A 16,947-nucleotide genomic window follows, 5' to 3' on the forward strand; every position below is an offset into this window, starting at 1 on the left:
AATAATAAAAAAGCAGAATAAATCTGAATAAAAATGTATGAAGAAACTGTTTTGAAGGAGAGCCTTAAATTTGCCCATAGTTGTTATCTAGCAATGAGGGGGGCTGAGGAACTGCTTCTGTGTGCTCCCTCATGATGAAATCAGGGGGCGACAGTTAGCCTAGCGATTAGCGAGGGGCGCCAGCAACCATGAGGGTTGCCAGTTTGAATCCTGGGTCCAACGGGAAAAACCGGGCGGGATGTGAGCAGGCAACATGAGGGTTGCTGTTATTAAATCCTGGATACCATTGCTTGTTGTACCAAATGAAATAAAAGTTTTTCCCAGCAACATTTTGTTACAGTTCTGACAAAACTGGAAACATTGTAGCTAGCACCCAATTGAATTTCTAATAACAGGTCGCAGTTATACTTCACGACCGCCAGAGGGATTCAATGTTTTTCTGATAATTACAAAGGGCCGGTTGTCCGTTCATGATAACAGTTCGGGCAGCAACTAGTCTGGCATTTTTGCCGTTTAAATGTATCTCATTTCCATGCATAGGTTGATCATTTATACATCATTAGATACAGAAAAATAATAATGAGTAATATATAAATTCAAAAGACATAATTATTTAATACGTGTTTAGTAGACATCAATTCACAAAACGATGTCAAATATCCTGTTGCTCGTCGAACACGTAAAAGAATGGAATCCATTTAGCCACGTAGAAGCAGAACGAAGAGGCGTCTGAAAAAGGTTGGCTTTATAAACATTTTCTTTGCATTTGAACTATTGTCATGTCAGAAATGAATATCTATTTTGGCTATTTATTAAACCTTTTCATAATTTCACAATCTACAGTGATTTATACATTACACAACTTCGTGAACTGGTGTGATATCTGGGCGTAGAAAAATTATAGTCCCGTGTTAGCTATGTGGCTAATGAATATTAGCTAGCTATCGAGCAAACGTAACGTTAGGCTGTCTTTGCTTGACAGGTTGAATCTGCGAACTAGCCAGCAACTTGCCATATGTCTGTTTAGCTGGCTAGCTAGCTAGCTAACCACCTAGCTAAAGTTAGCTTGTGACACACAAGTTGTGTCGAGGCTGCTGCTGTCATTGCAGTTGGCTAGTTAGCAATAATATTGTTGGGTGGCTAACGTTACCTACAAATTGGGAAATAAGCAAGGTAACGAATGTGTGGTAAAGCTGCCGAATAGCTATCTGTTTCTATACAAGACTGGTTCGCCTTGTAGCTATTTGATTGCAATATGCAAAGGCATATTTGGTCAAGTTAGGTAGCTATATTTAGTAATGTTAACTAAATCCACTTAGATAGTTGTCTATATTAGTTTTTGCAGGCCATCTAATAATTTGACAGATCGAAACGTAGTCAATAAAGCAGTGAATTGGGAGCATAAACAGTGCGCGTCCCTTACTGTTCTTTATTAGCCCCGCACATACGTTTTTAATGATGTGCCTATGAGTACAAACTTTTCATCTAATCATTTAGTCATATAAAAATGTATTTTAACTCACATTTCACGATCTTACATAATGGTAGACAACGTTTTAGGCTTTAATTTAGAGATTCACAATTTGTTCATGGTTTTAGGTCAATTTCTAAGCATTACTGAAGAGGTGTTTGGGAGCCAAATTAACAGCTCTTTTAGGTGAACTGAGCCAAATTTTCCAGCTCACAGAAAAGACTTGGAATGCCCATCCCTAATACATTTGCAATGGTATTCATAAGTAATGCAGGCCATGCCGCTTTTTATTTGTGCTACATCTGCGCTACACCATCATGGTGGCAAATCCTGTCAGATTACGCCTAGTTTGCATTTAGATTACTGTCTTTGATCAGACTGAATACTTTATAATGCTCATACTAACTAAACCTTAATGTTATACATTTTCAGGGGAGCCAATTTCTTTGGGGGTGTTCTTCCTTGGACGCTTCAATTGCATTGCATTCAATCTTTTACTCTGAACAAACGGGAAGAAAATGTTTTGAAAGGATTATAGCTACACCCTGTGACTACCATATCCCTTCCATGGGCTCTAGTGCAACATCATTTGATTCTGTATGCAAATGGAATACCACAACTCAGTCATTGCTGAGATGGAGACAACCAATGGAGAAATCCATCAACTAGACCTGATACCACAGTCCAAAGAGGGTGGTGCTGATCCTGTGGTGAGCGACTCTCAGCTACTGAAGAAAGGAGTGCTGGACAAGCCGACAGCGTCGGGGGATGTTCTTAATGGTGAGTTGTTGCCCTAGTTAATGCTTTAGCCTGCCCTCAAGTGATGTGATTTGTTTTGTATTTTAATGTAGTAATTCTAGGGAAGCTGTCTGACTCTGACCTACTGCTGACTGATTTAATTATTCCATCCTCTCATCAAACAATGGAGTGTTCTTCCTCAACCAGTTAATTGTAAGAGAGAAATTCATTTCAAATGAGCCCTAAACTAAGTTAATAAAGCATAACTGAATGTTTGTATTCTTTTCACAGGACATAATTGTGAAAATATTGTTATTGTTGTGGGGGATCTGCAGTAATAGGAACTCCTTATATGGAGGGAATTCCTCTGTCTTCCACCAGTATTCTTTCCAAGCTATGCATGACATGCTTGTGTGCGACCGGCCAGAGAAAAGGTTATTACTTGGCTGCCTCAAGTACAAAGAGAGATGGCCTATGTGTGGAATTGCAGGATTGTCTGGACACAGCTCTGAGCCTTGCCTCATAACTCACCCACACGCCACTGTCACTTCATAGTCACCTCAACTGCACTAAGGCATATTGGCATGCCGTCGTTATTCCTACACGTCTCGCCTTCAATAAAAATGACAAAATGAATAGTATTAAACTGCCACTTCCAGTTCCTATAGAGCTATTCTGGCTTGACAAAGCTTGTTTGACCGGTTACCCGTGAAAGCCACAATTGACTTTAAGTCATTCAAAAGAGCCTAGCCTCCTAGTCCTTTTTTTAAACATCAAGTATATCACAATCCACTCTCATTGTGTTGTGAAATACAAACTGGATGGATGTATGCGGAATCTACCGTCTTTACTGACATGCTCCACTGTCAACCACCCACCTCACCCCACTCCCTTGTTGCAGGTTTTGTTAAGGCAGACGTGGTGCCAAATGGAGAACGAGTGGCAGAGGGCCCGCGGCCAAGCGCAGGAGGGGACGGCCATCCAAATGGCCCCCTGCCTCCTGCTACCCAGGGCACCAGCCCACCTGTCAGCCCCCAGTCCAAAGAGCCATCCCAAGGTGTGGCCGCTATCCCACCACCCATGCTAGAGAAGTCTGAGGGAGCTAGTGCTGAGGGCCCTGTTCACAAGGGTGATGCATTGCAGTCGCTCAGACTGAGTATGCCTATGCAGGAGACTGAATTGTGTAAGCATACTGTAACCTGTACTTGCAGTGAGTGCCCCCCCCCCGTCCCTGCCCCGTGTATTTTAACCACCTATTGCTCTGGGATGTTGCCTCAGAGACTGACTTGAGTTCCCCATCCCATATTTTAATTTCCTTGCCTGTGCTAACTACACTCCCATTAAAGAGATGGATCCAGTGGGTATCTGCTTTAGTGGTTTAAGCCCACTTACTTTGTGCAAACCCCGTGGTCATTTAATTGCTTGGTGCTTCTGTTGGGAACTTAGTGGCTGTATTTGAACTAATCCTTTACTTGTGTGGTTTGTTGTGAATGTTGTTTTGGATGATGGCCTAGGCTTACAGATACCATGATATGTAAAGTATTTTAAGTTTATTCGTTACATAACAGAATATGGCTTGTTTTGCCTCAAGCTTTTTGTTGACTGTGAAAGGCTAACCACTCCCACATAGAATGTTTACAGTGTCACATTAACTATTTTATAGTGTCACGTTCTGTTCCGTTCATAGTGCATTCTGCTTTAAATGATGCTGCAATCAGGAAGTCCTCATGCTAACTTCTAAGTTGCACTGACTGACACCTCATGGTTGATCATCAGTGTACCTGGCCAATTGCAGTCAGAGAATCAGCAATCAGGCTTATCACCTACTGTTTGCAAACTCACTAACCACGCAAGCCAAACTATTTTGTGTGTCACACTTTACTAACCTGAAAATAAGATCTGGGAGTGGACTGACTAATAGATGGACTGAGTGACTCATCTGGCTTTGTTAGGACTGGGTTGCATGCAGCTTCACTCCTAACCATGGTGGATGGATAATAATGTCATACAAGCACTCTCATTTCTAATTTTTAAATGGCTCTGAACTGTAGGGACAAAGTAGTCTTACATTTACATCATTTAGCAGAAGCTCTTATCCAGAGCGACTTACAAATTGGTGCATTCCACACGTAGTTGTGGTTTCCTTCTAAAATGAATTGTATGCTTGTATGACAATGTCCAAGGTATTGTTAGCCTATTCTGTGTTGAATGGGGTCGCAGTTAGGACCTTCTATTTTTTGTTAAACTTGCATTTCCTGTAGCTGCCAAAGAGCCATCACTGGAGCTGGAGAATGAGGAGAAGATCCGCCATGATGCTCGTCGACGCCTGGAGGAGCAGCTCAAACAGTACAGAGTGCAGAGGCACAAGGAGACGGTGAGTGTGTGAACAGTGTCAGTCACCAGGCAGACATTCATCAGGATAAAGCTGTCAGTTACAAGCTGCACAGAGTTGAATTGAAGCGAAGTGTTCCCCCTATTATTTTTGGCATGGCAGGCCTTCTTGCCTAGTTTTGTTGACGTCCACCACCTATTAAAATTATCCTCTATTAGTCTCAGTTGAATGGTCTGGTGTTTGCGGCCCTGAATGTTGATTATTGGTGCCCGCACAAGAACAAGCTAGGGGAAACACTGGGCTGAAGTAGACTACGTCTTCTGCTCATTCTCACGCCACCCCTCTCTCCTCTTCCAGTCCTACCGCTCTACCCCAAAGAGCCGCAGTGGGTTCAGCACTCTGGACCCAGACCTCATGATGCACCCAGAGGCTCTTCCCCGGGCCAGCACCACCTCCATGACCACCGAGTACTCCTTCCTGAGGACCAGCGTCCCCCGGGGACCTAAGCTGGGCAGCCTGGGCATCCCCCCAGCCAAGGAGAAGAAGTCACGGTCACCCCGCCCCAGCAAGATCCACTCACTGGCCGACTACAAGACCCCCGAGCCAGCAGGGGGCACTAGTGATGGTGGAGGAGGCGGCGGCGTGGTCAGGACGTCTGCAGACTCCTCCCTGGGGTCCAACCTGAGCTCTGTATCCACCCTGTCAGAGGTCAGCATGATGTCAGAGGTTGGCTCCATGGAGATGACCTCTTCGGAGGCCCCGCTGGTTTCATCAATGTCTCTCCAGGACAACACCTCGGAGGTGGATCCCGGCATCGAGTCAGGGATGGGGTCGAGGCCCGGTGGGGATGGGAATGACAGCGACAGCTCTACCTACAGCAGCGTGTCCACCTCCACCAGCGGCACTGGGATCTACGGCATGCTGGCAGTGGGCAGGCAGAGAGGAGGGAACTACACGGTGGCGGGCAGGGAGATCGTTCCGGAGGCCATGGGCAACTTCCCATCACTGCGGGAGGTGCTGCAGGCTGCCAGCGATGAGCAGCAACTGCTGGAGCTGGAGCAGGACAGGGAGGGGACTGGGGCACCACGCAGCCGCAGGGACAGCTTCTCCAGCAGGTACACCTGACCAGCACACAGCTCTTCTGTAACAGAGACTGACTGGTGTAGTACTAGTAAATAACATAAGCACATTGCTGTTGCATACTCCAGCTAAATAAACAAGGACGTTAGTCAGCTTTAGAACATTGCTATTATACTTTTCCAGTAATCATTTACCATTAATTGATGGAATTTGCTAGAAGGTTCCAGTAGCACTTAATTGTGCAATTTTTTGTTTCCTGCTCAATTGGTTAATTTCCTGTTTCCTACAGTGTGTCATTGGAGAGCTCTGTGATGGGACATGACGAAATGCTCCAGGTTCTGAAGGAGAAGATGAGACTGGAGGGCCAGCTAGAGTCTCTGTCTTCTGAGGCCAACCAGGTAACTAACTAACACAGTGTGGTGTGTCTATGATGGCTTATACTCTTAACATAGCTAAGGTAATTACCACTCAACTTACCACATGTTGAGACTTACTTACCTTCACTGGAATAGCTAGGCTAACACCCTACAATCCCTCCCTGCACAAGCCATTGGGAATACTGGAGTTCACTCCCTCACCCTCTCTCCACGTCTCCTCTCCAGGCTCTGAAAGAGAAGACTGAGCTCCAGGCCCAGCTGGCTACAGTCAACGCCCAGCTACAGGCCCAGGTGGAGCAGTCCCATGCCAGCCTGGAGAAGCAGAGCTCCCTCAACAAGGAGGTGTCCACCCTGCGCCAGAGCTGCTTCCAGCTGGAGAGGGCCATGGTGGAGCTGCAGGGCAACCTGGAGAGCAAGAACGCTGGCCTAGCCTCGCTGGGCAATGACCTGCAGGTGGCTGAGGAGCAGTACCAGAGACTCATGGGGAAGGTGGAGGAGATGCAGCAGAACGTCACCTCCAGGGACAACGCTGGTGAGTTGGATGGATCGAGAGCCTAGTATGGGCATCATGCTTTCATACCAGCATCTCCTCACAATAATATTAATACAATATTGGGGTATTTATGATTGCAATACATTTCTGTCAAATTCTGTGAATCATTTCTTATGGTGTTGTCCTCCTTCAGTCCAGGAGTTGCGTCAACAGATGGGTGGTCTCCAGACTCAGCTCCAGCAGGTCCAGCTAGAGCGCACCACCCTGCAGAGCAGGTTGAAGACCTCCCAGGCAGAGATCAACTCGCTGCAACAGGTCCGCCAGTGGTACCAGCAGCAGCTAGCGCTGGCCCAGGAGGCTCGGGTCCGGCTCCAGGGCGAAATGGCCAACATGCAGGTAAGGTTGTCTGTGAGAAGGGCTGTTTCGTAACATGTGTCTCTTGCTTCTATTGAGTTGAGGTGTTACGGAGTTGACGTGTTACGGAGTTGACGTGTTTTTCCCAGGCTGGGCAGATGACCCAGATTGGTGCCTTGGAGCACCTGAAGCTGGAGAACGTGACTCTGTCCCACCAGCTGACACAAACCCAGCATCGCTCCATCAAAGAGAAGGAGCGCATCGCTGTACAGCTGCAGAGTATTGAGGTCTGTCCCCTTTTAAAATTGGGAAAATACGACAGGTTGTGTGATTGGTGTTTATAATGTGTTACGGTTGGTTGAAAAATAATACAAGATTTACTGACACAAAAAAACACAAGCAGTGTGTTATCTGACCTCTCCCCTCCCTCTGGCCGTAGGCTGACATGATGACCCAGGAAGCTGCCTACCAGCAGATCCAGGATGCCAAGAGCATGGTGGAGGACGACCTCCAGCACAAACTGGACGAGTTTGAGGAGGAGCGAGAGCACTTACAGAAACTGGCCAACACCGCCAGCTCACTGGAGAGGGAACTAGAGCAGGTAAATAATTAATTGTTGGTTTATGAAATCACTTATGGCATGTTTTCGGATTGTTCAAATTAAGGTAATTTGTCAGTCGGAGAAGTTTATTAAAATCAATGGAGGGTTTTTTACACACATCTATAAAAATATCAGGAGCTGGACAAAAACAAAGTCCAATACGTAGAGAAAAAGTAAATGTCCGCTCACTGTTTTGCTATTTGGGACAACAGTTGCCTAATGTAACCCCTCTCTGTGTCCCCCACAGATGAAGGTGACCCTATCGCAGAAGGACCTGCAGCTGGAGGCCCTCCAGAAGGAGCACCTGGAGCTGATGAGACAGCTGACAGCCACTCAGGAGAGCCTTCACACCAAAGAGCAGTCCATCAACCAGCTGGAGGCCCGCTACCTGGAGCTAGAGGCCACGCTGGCAGAGCTGCAGACAGAGACCAACGCCAAGGACGAGAACATCCAGTACCTGCAGAATGAGAAGATTGTGCTGGAGGTGGCCCTCCAGGCAGCCAGAGCTGATAAAAGTCAGCTGGACGAGGGGGCGGAGAGGCTGGGGGAGGAGGTGCTGGTGGCCTCCGATGTCCTTGATCAGCTCAGGCAGGAGGTCCAAGTCAAATCCTCACAGGTGAGAAACAAACCACCATGGAGCCAGAAGGTCTAATCCCACTCCTCTAAGGCTGTTGAGCCACTGTGTTTGATCTTAAGTAGAAAGTAAACGCCTTCTCCTTTTTGGTTTTAGATTGGATCTCTGCAGCAGGATTACGGCACCCTGAAGAAACAAGCTCAGAAATTGAAAGAGCAGTTCACGCAGCAAAAGGTGCTTGTCACTCCCTATCCTGTGTCCCTTGTTTGCTTTTGGGAGGATTGTGTGTACACACACATTCACACACAGGACTCGACTCTTTACACCTCTTCCCATTTCCCACCCATCAGGTGATGGTGGAGGCCTATCGCCGGGACGCCAGCTCCAAGGAGCAGCTGATCAGTGAGCTGAAGTCCACTAAGAAGCGTCTGGTGTCAGAGGTGAAGGGGCTGAAACAAGAGCTGCTGGAGGCCCATGGGGAGAAACAGAAAGCTGAGCTGGAGCAGAGCCGGATGCAGAAGGAGGTAGTCCGGGTCCAGCAGCAGATGAACAGCCTGGAGAACCACCTGCAGTCTGTGCAGACCGAGAGGGATCAGCTGGAGAATCAGATACAGGTACATGACCCCATCCTACACAAGCCTGACTTCCTAGCAGCTCTATGTTTTTTCTAAGCTTTTTCTTTGCATTACTCTCATGGCAGTACTTGCATTACATATCCCATTGCCTTATCTGGCTTTCTTTGATAGGCATTTGATAATAATCAGTGTGTGTTTGATGTCCCTCAACAGTCACTACAGTTTGACCAGAGCCAGCTAGCAGCAGTGACGGAGGAGAATGAGGGCCTGAAGAAGCAGGTGGACCAGATGCAGTCCGAAGCCAGGAAGTGAGTCACACAACATTTCTACAGCCAGACAGACTTCTGTAACCAGCTTGGTTCCCATAGTAATGACCCAAACAGATTTACTATGAATCTGTGTAAATGGCATGAGAATATGAACGTGAATAAGAATCTCTCTTACTCAGACAGGATAATCTATTTTATTCAGATTGGTTAGATGTGCACTAATGTGTCTAATTGTTTTATTTTCCTCTCTCAGGGCCATCTCAGAGCAGAAGGTGAGAATGAAGCGGCTGGGGACAGATTTGACCAGCGCGCAGAAGGATATGAAGGCCAAGCACAAGGCCTATGAGAACGCAGTGGGCATCCTGAGTCGCAGGCTCCAAGAGGCCCTGGCCGACAAGCAGACCACCGAGGCAGAGCTGGTCAAACTCAAGGCCCAGGTCTCAGACGGCGGAAACAACCAGGCCCTGCAGGTACATTCAGTACTAACCTTATAATCAGGACCCAGAGTTTTTCCTCATCACATGACAACCAGGAACTAGGGTCCAGAGTTTGTTTCTGGTCAGATCATGTGATCAGGAAAAACTTGTGGCCATACTAATAACAGATTACAGCACAACCGTAGCCAACTGTGATGTTTGAATACTGATCTAAACCTCTTATCCTTGTTCCAGGATAAGATTGAGGCTCTGCAGAGTGAACTCCAGGCTGTGAGTCACAGCAAGGCCATGCTGGAGAAGGAGCTTCAGGAGGTCATCTCCCTCACTAGCACTGAGCTGGAAGAGTTACAGGAGAAAGTAATGGAGCTGGAGGATGAGGTGAGACCAGTCTGGGCAATGACAATTAAATACACTATCCTGGCATCCAAACAGATTTCGCTACGTTTCACCGTTGCTTTACATTGTCTGGTTTAACCAGGCTATAAATACACTCCACCAGCCCGATGATGTAAGAGAAGATTACTTTATTGTCCATTGTCCGCAAATGTCCAACAGAAATGTGTGTTTTACTATCCTAACCACTCTGAAAATTACTCAGAGCCAATGGTCCTTGTGCGTCTCAGTTTCCTTGATTGTAAAATCGTATATATTTTTCACCCACAGCTGCAGGAGGCGCGATGCTTCAAGAGGAGGATTAGACGACTGGAAGACGCCAACAAGAAGTTATCCCTGGAGCTGGAGCATGAGAAAGGGAAGTTGACGGGACTGGGGCAGTCCCATAATTCACTGCGGGAGCATACCAATATTCTAGAGACTGCCCTGGCCAAGAGAGAGGCCGACCTGGTCCAGCTCAACCTCCAGGTGAAAGGCTTCAATCGTACATTCTCAGTTACTTCTATCACTGATCAATTGAATGACTTTACCCATGCAGTAACAGTAACACCATTCTATGAGTCTGTGGTTGCTCTTTTTCATAAAAACGCTAACAAACGGATTGTTTTTTCTATTCTCTTCTTTGCCCTTCTCCACAGGTGCAAGCTGTACTAAAACGAAAAGAGGAGGAAGACCAGCAGATGAAGCAGCTGGTCCAGACTCTACAGGTCGCCTTGGAGAAGGAGAAGGCCAAAGTCAAGGACCTGAAAGAGCAGGTAAAGACGCCTAACCCGACCCAGCCACAACATAGTCATCATCTGTCATCATTAACACATTGTAACGCATTACACACATATACAAGCCCCTGAAGGAGACAGACTGGCCCAGCCACGACATAGTCTTAGAAAGTCATTACATTACCACATTGTAGCATACTGTAATGTACTCCATAGAAGCCTTTGGAGACAGACTGTAAATGTGTGTTATGTCCACTAGGTGGCAGCAGCTAAGGCAGAGGCTGCGCACAACAGACGGCATTACAGGGCAGCCATGCTGGAGCTGTGTGAGATCAAGAAGGACCTGCAGGCCAAAGAAGAGCTGGTCAAAGCCCTGCACAGTGAGGCACACAAACTACAGTGAGTCTCAATTTGCAGTTTATAGTTATTAATGAATAAGGCTTGGAATGATGCTGCTGTGTTTAACAGATTTAAGATACGATTTTGATTAGCCTTATGAGTTGATGGAATCATTGGGGCATGCTCGGTCCTTGTATTTTAGGGAATAAACACATCTAACTCTAAGTAATCTTTTTGTTTTGATCTTATGTCTCTCCTTGATTTGAACCCTGTTTCACATTAACATCCTTTCCTTCCCCTACATAGGGCTCAGGATGAGAAACACTCTCAGGAGGTGTCCAGGTTCCAGGAGGAGCTGTCAGAGGCCCACTTCCAGCTCCAGATCCTCCAGAAACAGCTGGATGAACAGCTTAGCAAGCAGCCCCTCACAAACCAGGAGGTAGCTAGCTATACCACACCACGCTATGCAATAGACACAACCATGGTCCTGTTTAGTAGGGAGAAAACGTTTTGAAACCGGGAGGTACTACCTGAACTTTTGCAATAAGAACACACATTTTTGTTTTGCTATGGTGTGCCCTACTGAACACAACCCAGGACCTTGAATAAGGAAGTTGTTTGTTGAAAAAGACATCGGTCACTGACTTGACTGTGTTCTCCCCCCAGGTGGAGGATTTGAAGTGGGAGGTGGAGCAGAGGCAGAGGGAGATCGAGGCCCAGAGACAGCAGCTGGAGCTAGTGGATCAGTGCAGCCAGAGGGAGCTGGACAGCCTGCAGACATCTCTACAGGTACACACACACAACCAGGGTGCTGAGGAGGACAGAGCTGGCTAGCGCCACAGCTCTAAACCATAGACGCATACTTTAGTATCACCTTAACTCTCTGTCATTGTTCATTGTGTTGCCATTTTGTGCATGACTTTGCCTTGCTCTGTGTTCTAGGGCATTAAGGTGGAGCTGGAGTCTGTGCAGGAGGAGCTGAGCAGCACCAGAAAGGATAAGTTCATGCTACAGGCCAAGGTGGGGGAGCTGAGGAACAGCATGAAGACTGTTCTGCTGCAGAACCAGCAGCTCAAACTGGACCTCAAACAGAACCGCCTCCGGAAGGTAAGTTACCTGGGACTGAGTTTTTGCTACCTGGCTGAGACTAAGTAGGAAGAACAGGGTTAGGTTTGGCACCTTTTTATTTTTACGTCAGTTGTATTCAGTGAAGGCTGTTGAGGGGAGGATGGCTCTTAATAATGGCTGGAACGGAGCGAATGTAATGGCATTTGATACCATTCCACCTATTCCGCTCCAGCCATTACCACAAGCCTGTCCTCCCCAATTAAGGTGCCACCAACCTCCTGTGGTAGTAATGGTATTTCAATATTGTTGGTGTGTTAAAGGTGCAATATGCAGAAAACTCTGCGGCTTTTATTGGTTGCTAAAATTCTAATAGTTCGCCTAATTTCAGTTTGTGACAAAACAAGCAATGCATAGTGTAGAGAATCATTTTCCCATCCAAACCGCTGTGAAATATATTTTCAATAACCCAAAATATTGTATTTTCAGCTGTTTGAAGCTGGTGTACAAAACCGAAAATAAAGGACGCAAAACGAAATTTAAGAACTGGAATCATAGAAATAGCGCACATAGAACAGATCTACTGCTTCTTAGACTTGCTTTCAACGGGTCGACCATAAAGTTACATATTGCAGCTTTAAATTGAGAAAGGGTAGGTAGAACATACAACTCATCCAGGTATAACATGGGTATATGTTTTGTGGATTGATAAAGGGGTATGAAAAGTTGTTACAATAAACACACTTGAGTGTATATTTAGTGCCTTCAGAAAGTATTCATACCCCTTGACTTATTCCACATTTTGGTGTTACAGCCTGAATTCAAAATGGATTTTAAAAAATAATATTCTCACCCATCTACACACAATACCCCATAATGACAAAGTGAAAACATGTTTTTAGACATTTTAACAAATGTATTGAAAATGAAATATCTAATTTACATAAGTATTCACACCCCTGAGTCAATACATGTTAGAATCACCTTTGGCAGCAATTACCGAGCTAACAGAGCTTTGCACACCAGAATTTTACAATATTTGCACATTTATTATTTTTACAATTCTTCAAGCTCTGTCAAGTTGGTTGTGATCCTTGCTAGACAGCCATTTTGAAGTCTTTCCATGGATTTTCAAGCCGATTTAAGTCTAAACTGTAACTAGGCCACTAGGGAACATTCAATGTCGTCTTGGTAAGCAACACCAGTGTATATTTGGCCGTGTGTTTTCGGTTACTGTCCTGCTGAAAGTTGTATTTGTCTCCCAGTGTCTGTTGGAAAGCAGACTGAATCAGGTTTTCCTTTAGGATTTTGCCTGTGTTAAGCTCTATTCCGTTTCTTTTTATCCTAAAAAAAACTCTCTAGTCCTTGCCGATGACAAGCATACCCATAACATAATTCATCCACCACCATGCTTGAAAATATAAAGAGTGGTACTCAGTGATGTGTTGGATTTGCCCCAAACATAGCGCTTTGTATTCAGGACATAAAGTTAATTTCTTTGCCACATTGTTTGCAGTTTTACTTTAGTGCCTTATTGCAAACAGGTTGCATGTTTTTGAATATTTGTTATTCTGTACAGGCTTCCTTTTTGCACTGTCATTTAAGTTAGTATTGTGGAGTAACTACAATGTTGTTGATCCATCCTCAGTTTTGTCCTATCACAGCCATTTTAAAGTCAACATTGGCTTCATGGTGAAATCCCTGAGCGGTTTCCTTCCTCTCTGCCAACTGAGTTAGGATGGACTCCTGTATCTTTATTGACTGGGTGTATTGATACACCATCCAAAGTGTAATTTATAATTTCACCATGCTCAAAGGGATATTCAATATCTGCTTTTTATTAAATGTTTACCCATCTACCAATAGGTGCCCTTCTTTACGTGGCATTGGAAAACCTCACTGATCTTTGTGGTTGAATCTGTGTTTGAAATTCACTGCTCGACTGAGGGACCTTACAGATAATTAATTGTATGTGTGGGGAACAGAGATGAGGTAGTCATTCAAAAATCATGTAACTTATTGTGTGACTTGTTAAGAAAATGTTTACTCTTGAACTTATTTAGGCTTGCCAGAACAAAGGGGTTGAATACTTATTGACTCAAGACATTTTCAGCTTTTCATTTTTAATAACAATTTAAAACATTTCTAATAACTTTGACATGATGGGGTATTGTGTGTAGGCCAGTGACTCAATCTCAATTCCATTTTAAATTCAGGCTGTAGCACAACAAAATGTTGACAAAGTCAAGGGGTGTGAGAACTTTCTGAAGGCACTCTATATCACAGTATGCCGAGTTTCCTTTTTGTGCTGTATTCCTCATTGAGCAGCAGAGGATGGAGCCATCAAACCCATCAAGCCCAGTGACCCCGGTGAAGATCCCAGACTGCCCTGTGCCTGCCTCCCTGCTGGATGAGCTGCTCAAGCCCTCTGCCTCTGTCAACAAGGAGCCCCTCAATAACCTGCACAACTGTCTGCGCCAGCTCAAGTAAGAACTGACCACCTATGTCTTCCTTTAACTTCTGGGAGTGGAAAACCTGTTATTTGTTATTGGACTTTTGATTATTATTGATATTGATTATTGTACTGCAATGTAGGGAGCTAGCGCGTAAGCATTTCACTGCACCATTTATAGCTGTTGTAAACTGAGTACGGATAATATGCTTTTGTAGCTCATGTTACTCAAAATAGCTTGTGTGTTTTCTGATAACCATAATGGAAGACAAAGAATAGGAATGTATGCATAATAGAAATCCTTTACTCTCAAAAGGTATTTGTCTCACATGTGGATGGTGTATTATAATTCTCTAATAGGAATTAAATGCCAGAACACTAAAGTGAATGTTGTATGTTTCCTGCAGGCATGAAATGGACAGCCTTCAGAAACAAATGGAGGAGCACACAGTCACCGTGCACGAGTCCATGATGTCATGGAATAACGCAGAGGAGGAATTGACTCGACTGGGGGTGCCGCTGGAGAATGACTCCATAACATCCCCCCCTCTAAACCAGGTGGACAGTAACGGCGGAGCAGAGGAGGAGGAGGAGGAGGAGGAGGAGGAGGAGCCACAGCCATCGTAATGCAGCATCTTCTCAGGCAGACACACAGAGTGGAGTTTTATCCACAAGGGCACCTTTTTTTTTAACCTGTTTTTTCCATTTCTTATCAATTGCTGCCAACATTTGGCATTATTATCAAATCAGCACAGACAGTGGTTGGATAAAGTAATTTATACTTATAACCATAGCTTTACTCTTTATTTGGACTTTGTCTATTTTTTTGTTACGGCTGTCATTTGTCATATTTATTTATTTACAATTCAGGAATGACAATATTGAACCTTAAATGACCGTGACAACTACATTGTTAGTTTATTTACGCATACTGGTACTTTTGATATACTTTCTCATGCTCCGGTAAGATAAGTGAGACAGTTTAAAGCCTGCAGAAATTGACTATTGTTATAAGCATACTGTAGTCCCTCTTACTGTTCTTACATATCTCTGTGCCTGCGAATGAGAGGAGCCACTCGTTCCATAAACTTGTTGAAATCCAAATCGACCCTTAGTCCCTCCACTTAGACACACCTGTAGATCTGATTGGATAAATGTTAACAATATGGCAAAAAGTATACTAGGCCTATAAGAAGGCACGGTGAAGCAATAACCATATTCCACCGCCTCAGATTTACACAAGTTTATCAGGGTGTAGGCTAGGAGTTGGTTTGGGATTTAGGGAGTCGTCTGGTCAAATGCCCCTATGGCTTTCAAACTGTTTGTGGTGAATCACTATCATTCTCCTTTTAGTACGCCTCACATTTCAGTTCATTTCATTAACATCAATCTATTCAGTTTTGAATTGCTTCTCGTTCTTTTTTAAAGCTTGCTATCAACATATCATTGTGGGCTCTGCAACTTTGTGGAAAATTAATTCTTAACTATGTATGAAATTGGGAGTTTGTCTGGCTGGCTTGGACTGTAGTAATGTGTATGGCATAGCCTTAAGGAATCTTTTGTATGCTGTTAAAGGACTAAATGTTATGAATGAACGTATCATTATTTCAATTGACAGCAGGTGTACAAGATGTAATATAGGTTATATTGTATGATTATGCTGTTTGCAGATCCAAACTGAATGGTTTAATGTTCAATATTTGGGTAGTCTCAACCGATGTTGCACAATTAATGAGAGAGCTTACTGTAACTGACTTTGAGGGAGGGGAAGGTGTAAGAGAACTTTTACGCAAAATGTTACTACTTCTATTAGTGAGATGCGCTCAAATGTATTCATTTTTGTTACTATGGTTTCATATTTACAGAAAATGCCTGCCCCTTAATTGCTTGTTTAATTCCTTTGCGGTTGATTTGCTGTCAAGGAAAACTGTTTATTCTTTGCAGAGGTTAATATAATATATACGAATATACTTCCTTTTCTCTACTTTTTCCTATAATTGAATGACTTTGATCATTATGTAATAGTGTGATGAGCAAAAACATTTGAGAATGATATGTTATGATATGCAACTTGCAAAGCATATTTATTCAAACTGTTAAGTCCAAATGTAGACAGCAATGGACACCATAAACTACAGCACATGCAGTTGTAATGTGACTGTTTTAAATGCCGATATACTCATTTCCAGACAACATGTATCTTGCCAGTCAAAGTAAATAGACTATTTTTAACCACACTGTAATAACATGCTTATTACATATCTGCAAAGGGAAAACCTATAGTCGAAGGGCAAGCTGTGTTCAGTTGACTGGTAATAACTAACAGCTCTCATACTGTGTTTTTGAAGAAGGGTTTGAAACAATCTGTTCGAAATTGACTTGTTGAATCTATACAACATTGACTGTATCTTCCAAGCTACCTTTCACTGTTGTCTACATATTTGAATACTTAACATTTGTTGGTACATGGAGCAGGGATAAAAGAGTTCTGTACATAAACCTTGCTGTATTTGCCGTTCAATCTTTTAATCTGCAAAGAGGGGCATAGACCTGCTAAACTGATTCATTGGGAGATTGTATTTATCTCATAAAGTTGCACTATTCATCAATGGTTGTCCATTATTTCATTCACTAACATTTGATAGGTAGGCTGTAGGATTTATAATTGATGAATCAAGTAG

At 44.2% G+C, this 16,947-nt stretch overlaps 1 protein-coding gene across 2 annotated transcripts; it reads left to right on the plus strand.

The window, feature by feature from the left end:
* The first annotated feature begins 498 nt into the window (after positions 1–498).
* On the plus strand, positions 499–16,875 carry LOC121530634 (golgin subfamily A member 3-like). 2 transcript variants are annotated; one of them, XM_041835748.2, is made up of 24 exons: positions 499–738; positions 1,904–2,251; positions 3,111–3,392; positions 4,471–4,583; positions 4,899–5,656; positions 5,911–6,019; positions 6,224–6,530; positions 6,685–6,887; positions 6,995–7,132; positions 7,285–7,446; positions 7,694–8,062; positions 8,177–8,254; positions 8,371–8,634; positions 8,809–8,903; positions 9,118–9,334; positions 9,536–9,679; positions 9,965–10,162; positions 10,333–10,449; positions 10,670–10,809; positions 11,056–11,188; positions 11,416–11,538; positions 11,692–11,856; positions 14,143–14,300; positions 14,674–16,875. In XM_041835748.2, the coding sequence occupies exons 2-24, from the start codon at positions 2,071–2,073 to the stop codon at positions 14,891–14,893; spliced, it is 4,674 nt and encodes a 1,557-aa protein (XP_041691682.1). In that variant the 5' UTR covers positions 499–738; positions 1,904–2,070; the 3' UTR covers positions 14,894–16,875. The 2 variants fall into 2 exon arrangements, with proteins under 2 accessions (XP_041691682.1, XP_045082765.1); XM_045226830.1 differs by having other exon boundaries at positions 3,111–3,266.
* Positions 16,876–16,947: the final 72 nt, after the last annotated feature.

Source organism: Coregonus clupeaformis, chromosome 18 (assembly GCF_020615455.1).
Source record: "Coregonus clupeaformis isolate EN_2021a chromosome 18, ASM2061545v1, whole genome shotgun sequence".
In the NCBI taxonomy this organism is placed as follows: domain Eukaryota; kingdom Metazoa; phylum Chordata; class Actinopteri; order Salmoniformes; family Salmonidae; genus Coregonus; species Coregonus clupeaformis.